The 18,818-nt window shown below is 48.7% G+C and overlaps 8 protein-coding genes across 8 annotated transcripts; 5 read left to right on the top strand and 3 right to left on the bottom strand.

Annotated features, from left to right (window-relative positions):
* Positions 1-22: 22 nt before the first annotated feature.
* On the top strand, positions 23-697 carry Asppvi_009984 (uncharacterized protein; the record flags this gene model as incomplete). Its single annotated transcript, XM_043305830.1, has 2 exons — positions 23-543; positions 595-697. 2 exons carry the CDS (start codon positions 23-25, stop codon positions 695-697), a joined length of 624 nt encoding a protein of 207 aa, XP_043161765.1.
* A 742-nt stretch (positions 698-1,439) lies between these two features.
* On the top strand, positions 1,440-3,634 carry Asppvi_009985 (putative ferric-chelate reductase (Fre2); the record flags this gene model as incomplete). The annotated part of the gene is made up of 2 exons (XM_043305831.1): positions 1,440-1,993; positions 2,047-3,634. 2 exons carry the CDS (start codon positions 1,440-1,442, stop codon positions 3,632-3,634), a joined length of 2,142 nt encoding a protein of 713 aa, XP_043161766.1.
* Positions 3,635-6,592: 2,958 nt separating this feature from the next.
* Asppvi_009986 (phosphatase PAP2 family protein) lies at positions 6,593-7,907 on the top strand (the record flags this gene model as incomplete). The annotated part of the gene is made up of 3 exons (XM_043305832.1): positions 6,593-6,664; positions 6,727-7,214; positions 7,268-7,907. The coding sequence occupies 3 exons, from the start codon at positions 6,593-6,595 to the stop codon at positions 7,905-7,907; spliced, it is 1,200 nt and encodes a 399-aa protein (XP_043161767.1).
* Positions 7,908-9,371: 1,464 nt separating this feature from the next.
* Positions 9,372-9,857, top strand: Asppvi_009987 (uncharacterized protein; the record flags this gene model as incomplete). The annotated part of the gene is made up of 1 exon (XM_043305833.1): positions 9,372-9,857. The coding sequence occupies one exon, from the start codon at positions 9,372-9,374 to the stop codon at positions 9,855-9,857; it is 486 nt and encodes a 161-aa protein (XP_043161768.1).
* A 599-nt stretch (positions 9,858-10,456) lies between these two features.
* On the bottom strand, positions 10,457-11,768 carry Asppvi_009988 (putative epsilon-lactone hydrolase; the record flags this gene model as incomplete). Its single annotated transcript, XM_043305834.1, has 7 exons — positions 10,457-10,597; positions 10,651-11,084; positions 11,157-11,234; positions 11,283-11,428; positions 11,476-11,507; positions 11,560-11,657; positions 11,708-11,768. 7 exons carry the CDS (start codon positions 11,766-11,768, stop codon positions 10,457-10,459), a joined length of 990 nt encoding a protein of 329 aa, XP_043161769.1.
* Positions 11,769-12,205: 437 nt separating this feature from the next.
* Positions 12,206-13,933, bottom strand: Asppvi_009989 (DUF4470 domain-containing protein; the record flags this gene model as incomplete). The annotated part of the gene is made up of 5 exons (XM_043305835.1): positions 12,206-12,419; positions 12,473-12,777; positions 12,859-13,120; positions 13,169-13,745; positions 13,831-13,933. The coding sequence occupies 5 exons, from the start codon at positions 13,931-13,933 to the stop codon at positions 12,206-12,208; spliced, it is 1,461 nt and encodes a 486-aa protein (XP_043161770.1).
* A 661-nt stretch (positions 13,934-14,594) lies between these two features.
* Asppvi_009990 (uncharacterized protein) lies at positions 14,595-15,200 on the bottom strand (the record flags this gene model as incomplete). The annotated part of the gene is made up of 2 exons (XM_043305836.1): positions 14,595-15,047; positions 15,129-15,200. 2 exons carry the CDS (start codon positions 15,198-15,200, stop codon positions 14,595-14,597), a joined length of 525 nt encoding a protein of 174 aa, XP_043161771.1.
* Positions 15,201-17,158: 1,958 nt separating this feature from the next.
* Asppvi_009991 (uncharacterized protein) lies at positions 17,159-18,106 on the top strand (the record flags this gene model as incomplete). The annotated part of the gene is made up of 1 exon (XM_043305837.1): positions 17,159-18,106. One exon carries the CDS (start codon positions 17,159-17,161, stop codon positions 18,104-18,106), a length of 948 nt encoding a protein of 315 aa, XP_043161772.1.
* Positions 18,107-18,818: the final 712 nt, after the last annotated feature.

Raw genomic sequence — 18,818 nt, forward strand, 5'->3', positions numbered from 1 at the left:
AAGATAAATAGCTACAGTCACCATGGACCAGAAGAATGTGACTTATAACTCTGCTTCTGGTGACGGTCAAGGCAACGGAGTGAGAATGTCAACCTCCTTCCATAGCGGAACTCGCCTCAATCTGCCTTTCTACGGCCAGAGTACTGACTCCATCGTTGTATTCGTCCTTACACTCGTCGTGCTTTTCTTCCTTGCCGTGTGGAACAGGTACTTAGTCGCCGTCAAGGATAAACTTGAGCACAGGATCATCGCGGCGCGTGCCCTTGAAACCATCGGACGACTTCCTCGCCACCGACGCAGAGCTTTTTTCAAGGCTCGCCTGAGTCCTCTTCCAAGATTCGTGAGAATCAACAGGGAGAATCATCCTCGCGCAGACGATGGACCGATCGAGATGCTCGCAAACTGTAGAGAACGGCTTCATGACGACGAGGTTAGAGCTGATACTCTGTCCCCAGTTGAGTTGACCGCACAGAAGTCGGTCTCGTACTATATCTGGATGCGAGCGTTGGTGGAGTTGCTCAGAGCACTTATCGCGTTTATCTTGTGAGTTTCTCGTTCCTCGGAATTGGTGCATTCTAACAGATGTATTTCCAGAATGATAGGGATCATGGGTCTTAATATCGGTGTTCTCTGTGCCATGCTCGCAGGTGTCCTCGCGGGGGAGCTGATCAAAGGATGGCTACATGCGCCAGCTTGAAGATGGGACATTACCACAACGGATAGGCATTGGGCAACATCACGGCGAGCTTGATCTTTCACGAGTCACAATCATATCATCGGATGGCTTTGACTTGCAATTATTATCTCGGACATGCGAAGAGCGAATGAAGCAGTAGAGGCATCTGTACGTAACCTTCACACCTTACACGGAGAATTTGCGTCCAGGTTTAGGTTCAGCATCTGATCGGTGCAATGCATAATGATTAATAAATGGGATTATTTAGTGTCGTGCACTTCGTTCGCAAATCATGATAAAGAGTCACTGCAGTATCCGCCTATTGCTTCAGACGGGGTCAGGCGCTCTTGGCTGATAAGCCACTCTGAGAGAAAAGCCACAGCAGAGAACTGGTATTATGAAAAGATATCAGAATAACGTGGTGACTGCATGCCTTTTAGCTAATTTTTCTGTTTCGTCTGGTGCTGCCAAGTAGCCTAGATGCTGTAGGGCTGTTTCTGTGCTGTGGGGAAGTGCTCAAATCTGCTCATTTCCGCTCATACTAGTCTCGGAATGTAGATACTGATTTCTGGCTACACCAGGGACCATGAACATCCTGAAATATTCTATCCTGAGTTTTCGCTCTGGTTATATCATGTTAATCAGATTTTTGTCCTCTTTCTTTTTCTTTCTCCTTTTCCTTTTTCTCTTCTACTTGTGTTCTCTGTTCTCTGTTGGTTGACGACTGATCAAAGTCAAGTCACACCTGAACAGCTCCGTCGCAATGAAGTTGTCGCAATACCAGCGAGCAGCGCAGATCCTGGTCTCTCTTGCAATACCAGTCGCGTCGCATGGTACAGACGGAAGACCAGGGCATGGCTTCATTGGCTATGGCATCTCCATGTACAAGCCCGCCTGCGCTTTTGCGTGTCGTTCCTCGATTACAAACCCTCTGGATTGCAACGGGGCAGCAGATCACAGCATGGATATGGATATGTCCTCGATGGCAATGGATACTCCGAGCCCTTCGTGCTATGCAAACAATGATCCCTTCCTGCAAACACTAGCCTACTGCATCCACACCCACTGCGCTGGTATACCTGTCTCAGCTCTGGAGAATTACTGGGATTTGAACGTGGCTGGTAGTCTGCAGCATCAACCGAGCCCCAAGGAGTCGTATCAGGAAGCTCTTGGAAGCCTTGCCAAACCGCCATCCACGACACTTAATGCGTCAGCGGTTCTGGATAGTCCTTCTTTGATCGATGAAGAGACGTATTTGGATAATTACAATACTCTCTCCACGTTCGAGGATGTCGAGACGTCCCATGAGACATACGGGTAGGTTTCCTACGGTGATTCACCGCACTGCTTGCTGATTTGCCTTGCTATAGCTTAGTGCTCCTTCTCACTGGTGCAATCATCCCAATCGCCTCTTCGCTACTCCGTTTCGTTCCCTTCCCGGCCGTTTGGCGAGCATGGTTCAACGCAGTTTTCATCGATCCTCCAGCTGTCGGTCGTCGCCATAGTTCCCCGATCCTCGACACCTTCTTTATGCCCACTCGAGGACAAGCCCTCTTTATCGCGTATCTATTAACAATTAACATAACCTTGTGCGCGGTCGGGTTCCGATCTGCGAACCCAAGCACCTGGTACGCCTCCAAGCACGACGAAATCCTCACCTACGTGGCCAATCGCGCCGGCGTGCTCAGCTTCGCGAATATTCCCTTGCTGGTGCTATACACCGGTCGTAACAACTTTCTCCTCTGGTTGACAAATTGGTCGCATTCGACCTTCCTCCTGCTACATCGCTGGGTAGCGTTCATCTGCACTCTCGAGGCCTGTCTGCACTCGGCCATATACCTGCAAATCTACGTCGCGAACGACACGCACAGCACCGAGAGTAAGCTTCCATATTGGATCTGGGGCGTCATCGCCACTCTGGCGCTGGCCGTCTTGATCCCTTCGTCCACATGGCCAATCCGGAAGCGGTTCTACGAGCTATTCCTGGCTTGGCACGTCATCCTGTCCTTCATTGCTCTTCTTGGGTGCTACTGCCATATCTGGTACAGGTACGGACATCAATGGGGCTACGAAACCTGGATATACATGGCGTTCGGTATCTGGGCATTTGAACGGGTGTTTCGGGTATTAAGGCTGGTGTGCCATGGGATTCGGAAGGCGTATGTTACTATCTTGGACGATGAGTATCTCAAGGTTGAGGTTCCCGGTGTACATGCAAAGGGCCATGTATACCTTTATTTTCCCACGCTGACGTGGCGCGTGTGGGAAAACCACCCCTTCTCTGCGATTGCCAGTTTCCGACGTGAGGACAGCATGGAGAGGAAGATCGCGGTCGTGTCGCAGGATGATGTCAAGGCTGAATATCTGTCGAAGCATGGTCCTTCAGTGACGACGTCTCTGGATTCGGATAAGACGCCTTCCACGCCCACGTCGCAGGACCTGAGCACCGTCGGATACTACCAACCTTGCCTCACGTTCTTTGTACGTACGCAGGCAGGAACAAGTCATTATCTACGTGCGAGGTCCCAACTCCCGGCCCTAGTGGAAGGATCTTATCCCCCATCGTCCATGATCAGTGATCACTGGAGTAATCATCCCAATGTGATTGCCGTTGCCGGCGGGGCTGGCATCACGGCTCTAGTCCCGGATCTGTGCAGTCACCGCGGAGGACATACGCTATTCTGGGCTTCTCGCAGCAAAGCTTTGATTGAGTCGGTACAGGAGACCGTTGGGAACGCTTGCTTGCATGATCTGAATATGAGGATATACCATGACCGGCGAATGGATATCCCGAAGCTGTTGACGGAAGAGATCCAGAAGTATCAGGGTGCGCCGGTTTGCGTTGTTGTTAGTGGTCCGGCGAGGATGGCGGATGAGGTTCGACATGTTGTCTCGGAGATGGTTAGACAGAATCCGTCTCTACTCATCTCTTTTGTAGAAGAGTCTTTTAGTTGGTAGTGCGATCAGCCAATTTCAAGATATCCGCATAGTTATCGGTCTGGAATAGAATCCATGTTCTCATTTAACGCATGTAGACGTGAGCAAGGATATAGAAAAGATTTATCCCAAGGAGTTTCTTCAAAACAGTCATATTATAATTTCCTTTAGAGAATGTCTTGTCTGTCATTTTCAATTTATAAGCTGTTCACTGCAAGGTGAATGATGAGTTGCCGTTGTGGCCACATGTATCTAAGGAACATTCCCTTTCATGAACAGGACAACCGTATGCAAATGAAGGTTCCTGTGTTTTACTAACTCTCTAGCTGTGTGTTTAGAATTAATTCAGTGACCTTGGTTTAAGATTTGTCCCAGAAGTATTTCGAGAGAATTTGAGCATATTCCGAAGCCCATGAAAGCAAGGAGAGAAACTTAAGTGCAAAGGGTGAAGCAGACGAAGTGCACACTGAAATTTCCCATCTGCATTATAATGTCAGCCTACTTTCACTTTTGTTTCTTAGCCTCGTTTATACAGTTCCTTTCATCTACCAGCTTATACACACGAAGGTGGTATAGCACAGTTACACGCAAAGTTCTGCAAGAAGGGCACCTACGTGGTGGATATCTCCGGACTGGTCCGGAGATATCCACTCGGGTGTTCGGCTACAGGCAGCGCAATAGTTCACGGGTACTCCCACCTTTGGCATACTTATCGGCCTAGCGGGTCTGTAGAATACGCCGATTCGGCGACAGATGTACTAGCTTTTCGTCAGTTCGGATATGCTCCTGGTCATGGTCTTCCTCGGGCTCTACTTGTAGCACACGGGCCAGGAACTCAACTCGGGGCCACACTCGCACCTTGGATCACTTCCTACCTGGGACGGATTTTTGGCCCGTCCTCTGCATTCACACTGAAGGGCCAGAGGTTATCGGGTTGTCCGACATTCGTGGACCAGTTACCGGACAACATGGCCAGCTGAAGTGCATCTCCCGGGACCAAGATGGAAATAGGAGCCCCGGACAGCGGGCTTTCCTTCAATTTGCGGGACCAAGAGTTCTTGAGACTCATCCTTTCGCTATTGCAAATGAATGGTTGTGACGTGGCGGATGGGGATGCAGAGAAGCCCCGTGAAGGACAAATGACGAATCTTCTCGTTCGTACTCATACAGGCTTCACTGCTTGTTTGTGTGAAAATAGGCGGCTCAGATGTGGTTGCTGGGGTGGAGGGTCGCGCCAGTACGATCGCCGAGGGACCATACGGCACCATTCTCCGAACTGTCGTCCAACATCGCTATCACACTGTCTCATTGCTGGTGGCGGAGGTATCTCTGGGATTTTGCCTTTGTTGGAGCATTTATGCATTTGATGTTGACGAATGATCCGGTCACGTGTTCAAAGACGGGCGTGTTCCTTGGAGATTCATATGACCCAGGGTCAAAGCGCTCTAAATTCACTTCATTATGTACGACTCTCGTCTAGTTCTGATGGAGGACGTATGCATAGAAATGTGCTTGAAGTGATTGATGGTCATTAGCTGCGGACCTGAGCTTCTAAAGATTGAACCGAGTAACGCAGTGGCTCATGTTCAGGCTCACGTTTTCGAGGGCGAGGCTCCGGAGATCATATGGATACGTTAAGTGGTGAAGGACTTTTCCAGGTTCAATAAACAAAAGAAAGCGGTCAGATTGTGTGATATCCTAGACGCCTGATAGAGTAAGTCAAGCACCCAGAAAATCCATATTCCTGGATGTTCCCACTAATTGCATTATTGATAGACAAGTTGCAGACACAGGGACACAGGAACACAGAAAAATGGTTAAAACAAACATGAAGTGTATGCAGCCAGACATGACCAGTCACGTGAATCACTGGGCCGAGGAATTCCCGGAGCTGGACAAATTCTCCGTTTTGGTATTAGATCACGTGAGCAGATAGTTGCATGAGATCGGAGTCAGGCTGAGACTTGAGAGTTGAGGCCCTTGGGACATGAGGGATTTTAAAACGATTCTCCTGAATGATCTATCGATCAAGGGTTCAAACCTGGAAACGCTATCATTGTGGACTCCTTGGCTCCGGAGAAGCCTGAGTTGATTCCTTTTTACAATTGGGCATGTCAAGCATAAATTATGCTGTACACACCGCTCAGGTACAAGTTGGCCATGACCAATCGGCGACACCGGAGATTCCACATCCGATATGGTGAAGAAAATGATACCGACCGGCGGTTCGGGAGGTGCAGCAAAAATAGCCGGAGTGGATGGCGCCTCTGCCATCATCAGCATGCGCTAGTGGCCACTAGGGGTCATTGTTGGGACTTGGGCGGAGAGTCGACGTGGCTAGCCCCGACTTGGCAACTGGGCATATGCTCATCGCTCGGTATTTGTCCATTGTCTACCGCAGCATCCAATCACAATGGATGAAACCCAGCCCTGCCTACGCGTCCAACTATGATGAAACAAATAGTACGCAGTACGCAGGATCTTACTAGTAACTGTACTATGTACCTCTACATACTCCACTGAATCAGGCCCAACTCCTAGCGTGCAAGAAACTCATTCTTCGCGTGGTAGAACTTGCACCTGTTGTCCGCAGAAGGGACGCGTTGGTGGCCTCCTGCTCTTAATGAATCTCAACCCCCTCGCATCGGACCGGATCGAGTGGTTCCAGGAGGATACTCCCGCCAAGGAAGTCCTTGTTCTGGGTGGATACGCAATCTTGGCGCAGCAGAATCGTAAACGATGATACGAGTACGATGGTAATACTTGGATCTGCCCAGCCCAGCCCAGTCAATGACCTGTTTGCTCTTCAGCCCCCTGTTCTGCTGGATGAAAGCCTGGTCCGGTTGTCAATCTGCCGAGTAGTATATAATCTCCACTTTCCAGAAATCTTCAGTTGGTTTCTTCTTTTTACTATCGTTGATCTTCATCTCACCACCGCAGCTCCCCTCGACTCCTCCCACGACCTTTCTAATCGCCGTCATGGATGCCAGGGCGGAGTCGCCGGACCTGGGCAAACCCCAGTTCGAGTCGCATACTTGGCTCGAGCCCATCGTATGTCATGTCGACATCTAATCGAGAATCTTGATCTTTTCGTATTGACTATCGCTCTGCAGATCGTTGTGAGCATCATGATTGGCTCGTTAATTATTAACCGCCGCAGAGGGTTCAGCATCTTTGGCAGAACAAGGGTAGATGAGTATGACAACGGCAGCTCGACAGAGGACTATCCCTCCAAAATCCCCACAATATGCGGCATCACCATTGAAACCCCGGATTCATCTCGCTGGGCGCACCACATCCACAGCAGAATCCTGCAGAAATTCCCGTTTCTGGTCGAAATGTTCTACTGGGCCGTCAACTATCTGTTTTACTCTGTCACGAAAGCGACGTCGCAGTGGTTGTCCCCAGCGGAGATTGGCATCGTTCAGGTCGCACAAGATCACGGCGTCGGGATCTTGAACTTCGAGCATCACTCCATCGCGCGGTTTTTCTTTCCGGTCGAGGAATCCGACTTTCAGTCCTTTTTCCTAAATGGACATCAGTCAATCATGACCTTCTTCAACCGCATTTACTCTCTTGTCCACATCCCCGGAACCGTGCTGTACGTTTATCTTCATGTGAACCCCCTGCTACCCAGCGCTCACCTCATCACAGGTTCTTGGGCTGGTACTACTACGCCGCCGAAAACCACAACATCTTTGCCGTGGCGCGACGCACCATGACCCTCGGCAACTTCGCCGCATTCCTCATCTTCTGCTTCTACTCCTGCATGCCGCCCCGGCTGCTCCCCGACTCCTACGGCTTCTACGACACCGTCCGCCAAGATCACGCAGAGAGCATCTGGGTGGGCGGGAAGTCCATCAACCAGTTCGCCGCGATGCCGAGTCTACATTTCACCTACGCGTTCGTCGTCGGGTGTACCTTCATTTACCATTCGGGCCTCGTGCACCGACTGCAGGGCCGACCGGTCCGCAAGTCCCCCTTCACACAGATCTTCTTCATGGTCATGGCGTTCGTGTACCCCCTGCTCGTGCTGAGTGTCATCATCGCAACGGCAAACCACTACTGGCTCGACGCGGCKGTCGCCACCTTCACCGTCACCATCTGCTTCTTGGGGAACCGGGTCCTACTGCTCCTCCTCCCGGTCGAGTACTGCATCTGCTGGGCGCTGCGGCTCGCAAAGCCCGTCCCGACCACGGGCGATCGGAATCGACGCAAGTGGTACCAACAGCGTGGAGATGCGCCTTTGCTGGCGGAGCAGGATTCTGACCGGTTCTCCGATTCTGCTGTTTGAGCGAATTTACGGCGTTTGGTTTGGGTTGGGTTGGGTTACACTATGGGCCACGGATAAAAAGATGGTTATCGCATATTTGCATACCAGGTGCATCTAGAATCTAATCTGTACATATTGATAATAGTATCGCTATCATGCATACAGCAGTTGCTTATTTGCCTTCATTTTCAGGATCGTACATTCGTACTCCGGGTGGCTGACTCAGCCATTATCCAGCTGCAACAAAGCCGGTATCACGTGAGCGCCGTGACGCGTGTCTTTGCGTCGTCCTGATCAGCAACACCACGTAGCAGAAAACCTGCTTAATCCTCCATCGAAAATCTTGTCAGTGTCTGATCTGCGCCTCCATCAAATCAATTGATCAGACAGCGCAGCTGTGGCTTGTGGCTTTCCCAGTGTCGTGTGACCAGCATTCTCCTTAACCAATTGGATGACAATATATCCAGATGACATGGTCAGTTGTCATCAGATACCAGTGATAATCCCCAAACCGTCATCAGCAGATTCAGGTGTGCAGACGATGTGCAGATCAATCCGGAGAAGGTTCTTCTGATTAGACTGGGAATTAACTGCGGAGCCCTATCACCTAACCTTGTCCGGCCAGATTGGGAAGTGAGTTGATGCTATTGTCATTCGAAGAGAATGTCGTATGTACCTGTCACGCTTGACTCACGGAGTTGTGGAGTGTGGTTCTGTGCTGCTTCCTGGGAATTTTTCTGACATTGTTGCGTATGAGGACTGCTCTGGTCTCTGACAAGTTCGTGGAGATCGCCACTTTCGTTCAAGCGTCCGTTGAGTGATGGGCCATTGATAGCGCCCTAATCAGATATGGGTTTTGATAAGTGTGCTTAGGTTCAGCAAATTGTTTCTTCGCTGACTTTTTAGTCATCAGCTTAAGGGACATGCATGTCAGCTATGGTTGCTATGCATACTTATGCTCAAATACATAACTTGTCATTACCCCGTCAACGAGCTCTGGGCTCTGGGGGGTTAAATAGACACCTTAATAATTGCATAATGAGTGGTGGGTGTATATCACTGTTGCAGAGCGGACATACCAAGATATACAGTAGTATGTCGCCCATACCACGACCTTTGACGCCCACTCGAAAATCGAACGCCGAATCGTGATGGTTGAATGAGGATTGATCAAACGATATCAATTAACTCCAGTAGCATAGAACGTGGACATCTGCAATGCATGCTAGGTGGTCATATTTTGTGCTCGTTTCCGAGAGACGTGATCACTAAACAACATAACCGGACGTTTGATATTTGACACCTCGGCATGAACTATGTTTCAAAATGAAGACTAATCAATGAATATGCAACACCGAGGCCATGCAGTTGTATACTTTGGTCGTATACTATGGTATAAAACTGTCCGAATAAAATCTACGCAAATGCTTACAAACCCAGGACAAGGCTACTTCCATAATTTTGACGTCCGATTACACAACAACTATGAGCTACCAAGTCCTACTCAGCGGTGAACAAGATGCAAAGGTTGCTGAAAAGCGGCGAGCCGTGTACCTCCGACCTTTCCTACTATTCTGGCTCAATTCTCTCTTCGCCGAAGTCATCTTCCTGGCCGTCGGCGTCTTTATCATGACCGGAACTCGGGACCTGGTCTACAAAGTGCTATGGACGTTGGTCTTTTGTCCATTGGGCATGGGTGGAGCGATGGGAGGCCTCATAAACTGCTTTATTGTCGACCATTATTACGGAAAGAAGGCAGCTCACTTCACGGGGATTCTTTCATTGCTTGTTCTGAGTAGCTGCAACTATCTATGCTACAACCTTGACAAACATTTTGGGTGGTTTGGCGCTTCGGAACATCCGTGGTGGTTTCATTGGCGGTATCCTATGATATGGGCTGTCGGCTATTTGAATGGACTCCTTTTATTCACAGACAAGGGTCAAGAGAGGCTGGCTCGAATGGGTCTTTAAGCTGCGGCAGTTGACGGGCTGCAGAGTATCTGTCGGACTGTCTTCGGGTGGGGATCATTGATGATGCACGTTTTACTGGTTCCAGAGAAAGAAAGACTGGCGAGGACAAGAATCAACTTCATTCTCATGAAGGACGGGACGGATTGTTACTTAAAGCAATAACGATGAAGCCCGTGGTAGGCAATACTGATGATTTCCTGTATGCCTATCCTCATAGATGTTCATACGAGTCGTAAGCTCCCTTCTTGTTGCAATCAGGGTATTAACCGCGGCGAAGTTTGGCTTGATGCTTGCTTGACGATATTGTAATCAAATAAGACAGACGCTTGCCAACCGAGGCAATTTCAACGACCCTAAAGAAATCCGCTATAACCAATTTCTAAAGTAAATTATTTTTGTTAGAGATACTGCTTGTCGACTCAGATAGATCCGCTTAACCCTTTCTGAGACACTTTATTTGATCTTAATCTGCGTGATATTCTCTCGACGCCGGACCTACTTACTCCAACTACCACAAACTGCACTGGAAAAAGACATGGTAAAAGGAATATTCTATTGCTGTGCAACTCACTCTGTTTACTAATACGTACACTTATGCATCAGCCTAATCGTTCTAGCAGCCAATGCTTCAATGCCCGCGCCTGCTGGGTTTCATGATAGTCACCAAACATCGGCCAGACCAGAGGTGCAACATGGCATTCTCTTTCCCCAATTACCAGAGTCGTATCAGGATTAGGAACCTGTGAGGTATCAACAACTCCGCCTGGCAACATTATGTCCTGGAGCCACTTACTTTGAACCTGTTCACCCAAGCTTTAATGGGATCTAATAGAGCTTCGTCACCCCCAGCAAGTACCAGAGTCTGCTGGACTCGAGTGTTGTTCCACCATTCTTCTGATGCCTCTGCCGCTTCGATGTAGTTATTGGACGGCCACCCATTCAGGTACGCTCGCGACCACTCGGTCATGACCTCCCTTGCATCGATATCTCTGTGTTCACTGGCTTCTACACTCGGCCAGTTGTGATGAAAGGAGACCCATGGAGACATGAGAATAACGCCTCTAATAGGTTCGTTGAGGATTAACTCCGGCACGTCTTCGGAGGGATGCGTCAAGTGAGACAGTATTGCCAAGCACAAATTCGCGCCAGCCGAATCTCCAGCTAGTAGGATTTGCGCCGGTGAGCGCCCAACATCCTCTAGAATATACCGTAGAGCTTCAACGGCTTCTTAAAACTGAGTGGGATACGCCGCATGCGGTGTCAAGGTATATGTGCAATGGAACCATGCGGTTTCTATACCAGAATTTGCGAGACTCTTCTGTATCCGCGGCCAGAAATCAAGGTAGGGAGCTGTCGCATCCATGGCGAAACCACCACCTGGTACTGCTTATTAGTATTGTCTCGTCACTTTTGTGGGCTGAATACCGTGGAAATTGATGACGATATATTTCGCGGACGGACTGCCGATCCAGAAGCCCTTCAGCCCGCGGCTATTCGAGACGAAATGGGGCTTGAGGCCATTCTTTTGGCAGTAATGCAAGTAGAGTTGGTCATAAGACTTAAACATATATCTACTCTCTGTTAACTGTGTACATTTCTCGGTCTTTGTTGTACTTACTGCAGTTGCAGCGGACTGAATCTCCTCGTAAGCTGCAGAAGTAGGTTAGTAGTTTACGATGACGCAGACTACGTGGTAGACCACCTTCTTGACCACAGCTTGGATCAAATGATGATGATAAGTATTTGCCCCTGATGGGCCTCGGAAGAACCCAGTGGCTGCAGCATATAGTGCCTCCGCGACTGTTGAATCTGATTAATGATAGCGCACGATCTTTGTCCTCCTGTCTTACCAACTGAAAACCAGCCGATAAACGCATCTAGCTTATCCCGGACCGTCAGAGTGTGCACCATTTTGCTCGGATTGTGTACGCAAATTGACAAGCTTTTCCGTCGAGCTGAGTACACTGTGTTGCACTTTATGGGGGTTACTCCCTGCTGCAATGCTGATTAGTATTCAATCCCAACGACCGAGGTGGGATCCACCCAAACACCTCGGCACATAACAACATGAAAGATGAATAATAGCCGGGTGCCTGAGATTTATTGATGTGCTCTTCTATGTGGATTAGATGTTTCCAACTTGCTGAAATGATCATGGAAGTCCTCGGACGTGGAGCGTTGGGAAGCAATGTATTCCGTTCTTGTATAGAAAGCTCTTAGGCGCGAGCTTTGCCGTGTGAGAATTTGACCAAAAATAATTGGATCTTATCCTAATGATTCGACATATGAGATAGCTTTTATGGGGACGCTTAAAATTCCCGAGTCACATGGCCTCCATAACCATATCTTCAAATTATACCCATATGAACTCTTTTCCATTCTACGTAGCGCTCCTTCCCTGACATCCCTCCACTAATGCATCGGTCAAACTCCTCTTGCGCGCCTGCTTGGCCGGGCCGGGACTTCAGTCTATAGGGCCACTTGTCGATGATGGTGTGCGTCTCCTTCATCGCGGCCCCTAACAAATCGGCGGCCTCACGGAACTTCAGCTTCTTCGAGTACCTACTCTCAGGTTGAACATGCGGCTCCAGTTATATCAAAGAATCTATACTCACCTTTCGAAGATGTGGTCATACGTTCTGACAAGGTCCCGACCAAGGTTAAATTTGATGAGCTCGGGATCATAGAGGGAAGTTGGCTTCCCTTGCGGAGGAAGATATTTGAAGACGCGTTTAGTTGTTGGACTATGTGGCTTCAAGTCCTGTATCCTGTCTTCATCGGTTAAGGTTTCGTCAACCGCATTCATGAAGAGGGTAATCAGGCTCGCATGTGGATTTTCCAGAGGCGTCTGAAGCAAGGGCACCATCAAACTTAGCGTGTAGTGAATTCCCAACCACCCAGCATCCGAAATGTTGGACACCTATACAAGTCGGTCAGTGTACCTTTCTGAGTATATTTCGGACCAAAATCCTGCTTCACGGGAGAGATATCAATTGCTCACCTCGATTCTACTGAAAGAATTATTCTCAAGATGGTCAGGAAGGCGATCCGCGTCGAGCTGAAAGAGTTCAAAAGATAGCTTCAGACTCGGGAGCCGACCAAGAAAAGATCGGAGCATTGCTCTAATATAAAAGAAGAGCTTGCCGTATATATCCGCAGTTGCAGGCCCTGTTGACGTAGCGGAAACCTCGTCCAAAGACCATCCATGAAGCGGATCGGCGTTGTCGTTCATTGGCCATGTATTAGCTGACTGAAAGAACGTTCTGCTTTTATTAGCGTTCATACTACGACTTGATCTCTTCTTAACTCACGGGTTTGGTTCTCGAAATTCATGGCGTGAGGATCCAAACGGGAGCAGGATGCCGTCCTCCCGAAACTTATTGAAAGCGATTCGATGCGAAGGAGACTGGCAATACATGTACCGATCACGGTAGTCTTTCCGTGATTCCGCCAGAGTAATAGCTGCACGAACTTCACGTGCACGATCAGCAGTCAAGCTAGCTGGCGGGTCAACAAAAGACAAGAGACGGTCCCAGGACGATCTTTCGAGAATAACTCTGAGGGAGTGCCGCCCAAAAGTCCATGTCTTCGCTAAGAGACTCTCAGGCTTTTTATCTTTGATCTTTTTGCAGACGTCCTCGATGAGAGGTCGAATTCGATGACGGAGGACGTCGACGTCTGACTCGCGTACGAAAGCCGAGTACCAGAGGTGAATGATGCAATCGACTGCCTCGTCAACTTCCTCCAATATTAGGGCAATGAGAAGCAAGATAGCGTTGCGGGCGACGATTTCAAAATCCCGGTCATTTATTGTAAGTTCGAGGGGTTGGCTATAGCTACTCGGAAGCTGGGCAATCGTCTTGACGATATTTCGAAGATCTCCTGAAGCTGTAGGGAAAGGTATGTCCCATCAGCTTTAGGCAAGTCATAGGAGCGTATGGGCATCAATAGCCAAATGGAATCAAGCACGTACCAGCGAACAACATGCGTATCACTCCACCATATTCTTCCCCTTCATTTGATCCAAGTCGAAGGACGTCGAAGGCAGGGATGTTGCCCCAGAGGTACTTCTTCATCCCAAACTGTTCTCCCACCCCTCCTGCAATAAATGAAGGCTTTCGGTTCTCTAGAACCCAAGCGGGCTGCCATGTCTTTTTACTGAGGGGCGACTTACACTCGGATCTGTGTCGCGTCCAGTGGGCCTTTTGGCATACCGGACCGCAATACTACATAGTTAAATCTGTCAGGATAAACATAAATAGAAAGGAGGCTGTCGGTCATGGTTGAACCCACAAGGACGAGATAACAGTTTTTGCAAGTGTACCTGCCTCCTTTCATGCAACCAGTGTTTTTTAGGTCCCAGTTGGCACAGATAAGCTCTGGAGTCGTCATATTGCTTCAATGCCCATCGAGTTGAATGAGAAACACCACGAAACAGTAACACGAAGCATCGATATGAGCCATATTGGAAGATGTGTTGACTATAAGCCTTTACCACTATAAATATAAACAGCCTATGAACAAATGCCACATCTCTTACGCACAACCCCGCATGCACAGGTGCGCAAACATGCATTATATTGGGGCGGCATAGCCTTGCGCAAGGCTGGTTAACTAATAAGGATGTGCTGTTTTCACCAATTGCAAGGCTTTATTCAAGTTCCTGAGGGATATTTGACAACATCGCCTTTCGTCTTTCAACTCAGGGTCTTCTTAAAGGCCGTTTTCAAGACATCCCTAAGCCCCGATACGTATGAACGGTGCCCAACCAATTACATTGCCCGGTTTCTTCCGTCTTAGCTCCATTGTAGCAAGATGTAGAGCATAAGCAACCACGTCATGACTGACATCCGGGCCACTCTCCTTCAATTGTTCTATCAGATTCCGATAAAACGTGCCGGCGACCTCAGTTGCACACTGGTTATCGGCCTCCCACAGGGTTCCAATAGCGTGCGGGAACCCAAGCAGTTGGAAGGCGCTGGCAATATGAATCACTTCGTTGGCCAAATCGATGGACGAGTTCTCTGCAGTGGAGCACGCAGACAAATAGGTAATCTGTGCAACGCTATGTCGCAATTCCGCTAGATCCCGAACAGTCAGACGCTGCGGACCCTTTTTTGTGCTCTTCGCGAGGAATAAACTACCCGCTGACCGGTCCTCAATCTGATATCCCGTGTCATGCAGAGTGAACTATCCCACAGAGGCCAAGAGCAGCCAAGACCTTACTTTTTGAAGGTCCTATAAGAGTGGAAACGGCGATCGAACTCATACTTTTGACGGTCTCGTGACTAGTTCCACCTCTTTCTCCGTCGCCAGCGGGTTCAGACCCACCGTTCGTGGCATGGCAGTGATGAGCATCCTTGTATTTGGCTCTAGTAGATAGCGCAAGTCTCGTTGACGCGCGTGCTGTAAAGCCTTGAGGTTGGGATGTAACTGGAGACGACATAATCTGAGGTTGTCCTCTTTGAATCGCCTGCCGCGTGGATTAGCATGAGACCTAGATATCTATTCGTTACCCATCAGATGTGCGGAAGAAGCTTTGAAGCCACTAGCATAAGTTTCAATTCTCCAGAACCGGCTATGCATTTGGGTAGTTGACTACAATCAAATGAACTGTGAGAATTCCGTGACACAGCGGGTGTAGAAGATCAGCTGACTTTTCGGCGGGCAAAAGCGTAGCTCCTCCCATCAGCATTAGGTTATCAAGTCCAACAGCGGTATCCATAAGGTTATTATTATCATCCGAATTCAGTGGACGCGTAATCGTGGTGGAAAAGCTCTCCTGTGGTGTGAGAATATTAGGTTTAACAAAGCATTTGACAGGCAAAGACCTGAATACGTCCGAAGAATCGTACGAAGCAGACAAGACATGATCAACCTAACACTCTTGGTATTTTGGAGAGATCAGTAAAGCCTGCGAGGACGGCTTCTCGCGTGCTTAGCAACCAAGTGGCTGACAGATCGTCGTTAGTCTGCATTGGAGGAGCTTGCTGCAATAGAGCCCATTTCTCTCGTCAAACAGCATGCACTCGGACCACAGTCTTCGACAGAGCAGAAGGTGTTGAACCTGTAAGATTCAGCAAAAGTCAGTTAGTAGCCCTAATTCAGTAGATCCATCCGACGTCCGTCGTGGATCCTTGAAGCTCCTAACACCCAATCTCAGGAACATCGTCATCGTGTCACTAAACAGGAGACATTGTGGTGACTCTGCACGGTAAGCGGGGGAAGTAGGAAACCCAGATGCTGGTCAAGAGGGATGGGACATTGATCGTTTCTGTCAAAGTTTTTAATGCAATTTGCCCACATGTCCATCTAGCGACTCTGACTTCTACACAATCGACCGCCTTAAACCCCGCCACCCCAAAAACCCCAATCCGCAACCCAAAATTTGTTCATGCGATATACCAGGAGACTGTCGATCCTATGTGATATGAAGACGGGGCGTTTGTGAGTATCCAGTGAAGGCAGCGTACTGGACAATGATACATCAATGATAGTAATGCTCCACTTTCTTCTTCTTCTTGTCGCCATCACTAGAGTTATAGGATGCTCTAAAGAAATTGTCTGCGTTGTCTGAAGGCAGTGCCACACAATCTGGTTGCCTAACGCCAAAAGGGCTTTACCGTCCCCCTTTACCACGCCACGAGTGATCTGAAGGAGGGTTAACTACAGCATTGTCTTTTATCTTCAAGAGAAAGCATCCCCGTTATTCTCCGGTTTGCCGCCGGTTCGCCGGGAGTTAGCGTTCCTGGACAGCCGGGTGGGCATTGCGTCAAGCCCACTCACTAAAAGGCCTAGAATAAATTTTGCCTAGGGAGTTTACGGTTGCGCAAGCTCGGGCTATAGATTCGTGGATGACGAAGGTAAGTGTTCCGGCCCGATATAGCGCGGTCAGCGCTGTCATTTTGGGTTGCGAGGTGGTTTCTGTACTACGACCAAAATTTTACCAATCACTTGATCATGCAACATAGTGATCAATTTGCGGACCGAGAACCGTGCTGAAATATTAGGTAACCCTAGCATATCACTTGAAGGACTTAAGTGAGCACAAGTGGCGGAGTCGGTGGAATACATCAACGCATAGCCACGGTCTTTCCTCCTTTTGTAAGATGCTTAAACAAAACTGGCCCAGTCAGCCAAGTCCCTCCTCACACTGATATAATTGCTTTGTGTCTTCCGTTACCGGAATGTTTGCCACTCTCCTTTTATTCAGCGTTCTCTTTGCCTCTTAACTGCTCGATTCCTCAAACGTGATTCACACTTCCAGGACAACTGGCTTAGCGGCTGTCTATGCCCCAGCCATGTCGGTATCGATGCTTCTCTTCATTATACTATCTGTGGCCGCTCCTGTGCTCCTTGCTGAGACTCACCAGGAAGCCATATACGACGCCGAACCTGCCACATCTCAAGCGCAAACTCCGTTATTTGCCGAGGCCAACAAGTGCATAGCACCCTATTTGGATTCGCAGGAAACATACGATGCTTGCTATCCTGGATTTGACCAGGCAACAGTATTTTCAGATGGCACACGATACGCCATCCACTGCCATCTTTTATTTGAATTGGATCCTACACCACAGCATGAGTTTAGCGACCCAGCCAGCTGTGCAAGGCAGTGCACCAGAGCACCTGGCTGCAAAGGTTCACACTGGGATCGTTTGAAGACATGTGTTTTGCTGTCCAAGAACCTCAGGACTGAAAAAAGACCTGGTGATTTTGTGACAATGATGCGAGGACAAGAGTCTCTAGCCGATAAATATGAGGCAGAGATTGAGCAGAACAGGTTGGAGGCACGGTTGTATCGGAGGTTCACCGAAATTCTGGGGCGGAAAATCGGGTCCTGTGAGGACCTCCTTGCACGGGCTTTCGGACACAGGGATAGAGCATTAAACGCTGTATTTCAAAACGCATTACTGGATACTCGGGACGCCAAATACAGAATGTATTTTGGAATGAGGTTTACCGTGGGGATCGTCGTGCAGAATTTCTATTCGCTTGAACACCATACATTTACCAGCTGCCTGAGCGCTTGCTCAAGAGACGATGATTGTAAAGCCACCGAATATGATCCCGAAACAAACAGTTGTCTGCTTGTGACCAAATGGAACAACCCTGAGAACGCCATTCCAGATCTCTTTCACGGCACACGCATCAGTACTACCCTGGTAGGACGGAAATGGGAAGTTGTTTTAGCAAGCAAAGCCCGCAAAGTCCTCGAGGCCATCCATCGAGTTCTTTCAACCATGTGATAATGCACAGTATACATGCCTTGCATTTGTTCAAATGTTGCAGCTCTATTGAATGGCCTCTTAGCAAAGTGTCATAGCCCAAACCTATCACAAAGGTTGTCATTTCTTTATCAGGAGACGCATGAACCTTCCAACGACCGAATCCTCCAACTTAGTATCAAAGCAAGAACTTGTCAGACGATAATCTTGTAACGGAGAAGGCTGTTACGGGCGGCACATAACAGATGTATGTTAATGTTACTGACTCAGGTGTTCGACGTGAATGTTGAAAGGTCAAGATCGTAACTAACCATCGATCTCTGCAGCACCTCCGAGGTTCAGACTTATCATCATTCAAAGAGCCTCGGGTGTTGATATGGCACACTTTTCACCAGGACAATCTATGCAAAAAGCAAACGATTCAAATAAGAGCTGGAGCAGGCACCTGGATATGCTAAGCTGTTTCCCTCCTTTCGCTGTAATGCCTGGGTGACAATCTAAACCCTTACATCAGAATGAGACAGCACAGACTGAGATTACAATACTTCGCTTACGTATAGACTACCACAGTAAAGTCGTACTTTGAGGTGGCTAGATTGGGTGCCCTCCTGAGTTGGTCACTTACAGTAATAGTTGATGTTAGTACTAGGCATGTTCAGCAACTGTAGGCCATATATTGTATGCGGACTATCCCCATGTTACTGATGGTTCACTTGTTGATGCAACTGCGATC

The sequence above is a fragment of the Aspergillus pseudoviridinutans genome (genome assembly GCF_018340605.1).
Source record: "Aspergillus pseudoviridinutans IFM 55266 DNA, scaffold_7, whole genome shotgun sequence".
In the NCBI taxonomy this organism is placed as follows: Eukaryota; Fungi; Ascomycota; class Eurotiomycetes; order Eurotiales; family Aspergillaceae; genus Aspergillus; species Aspergillus pseudoviridinutans.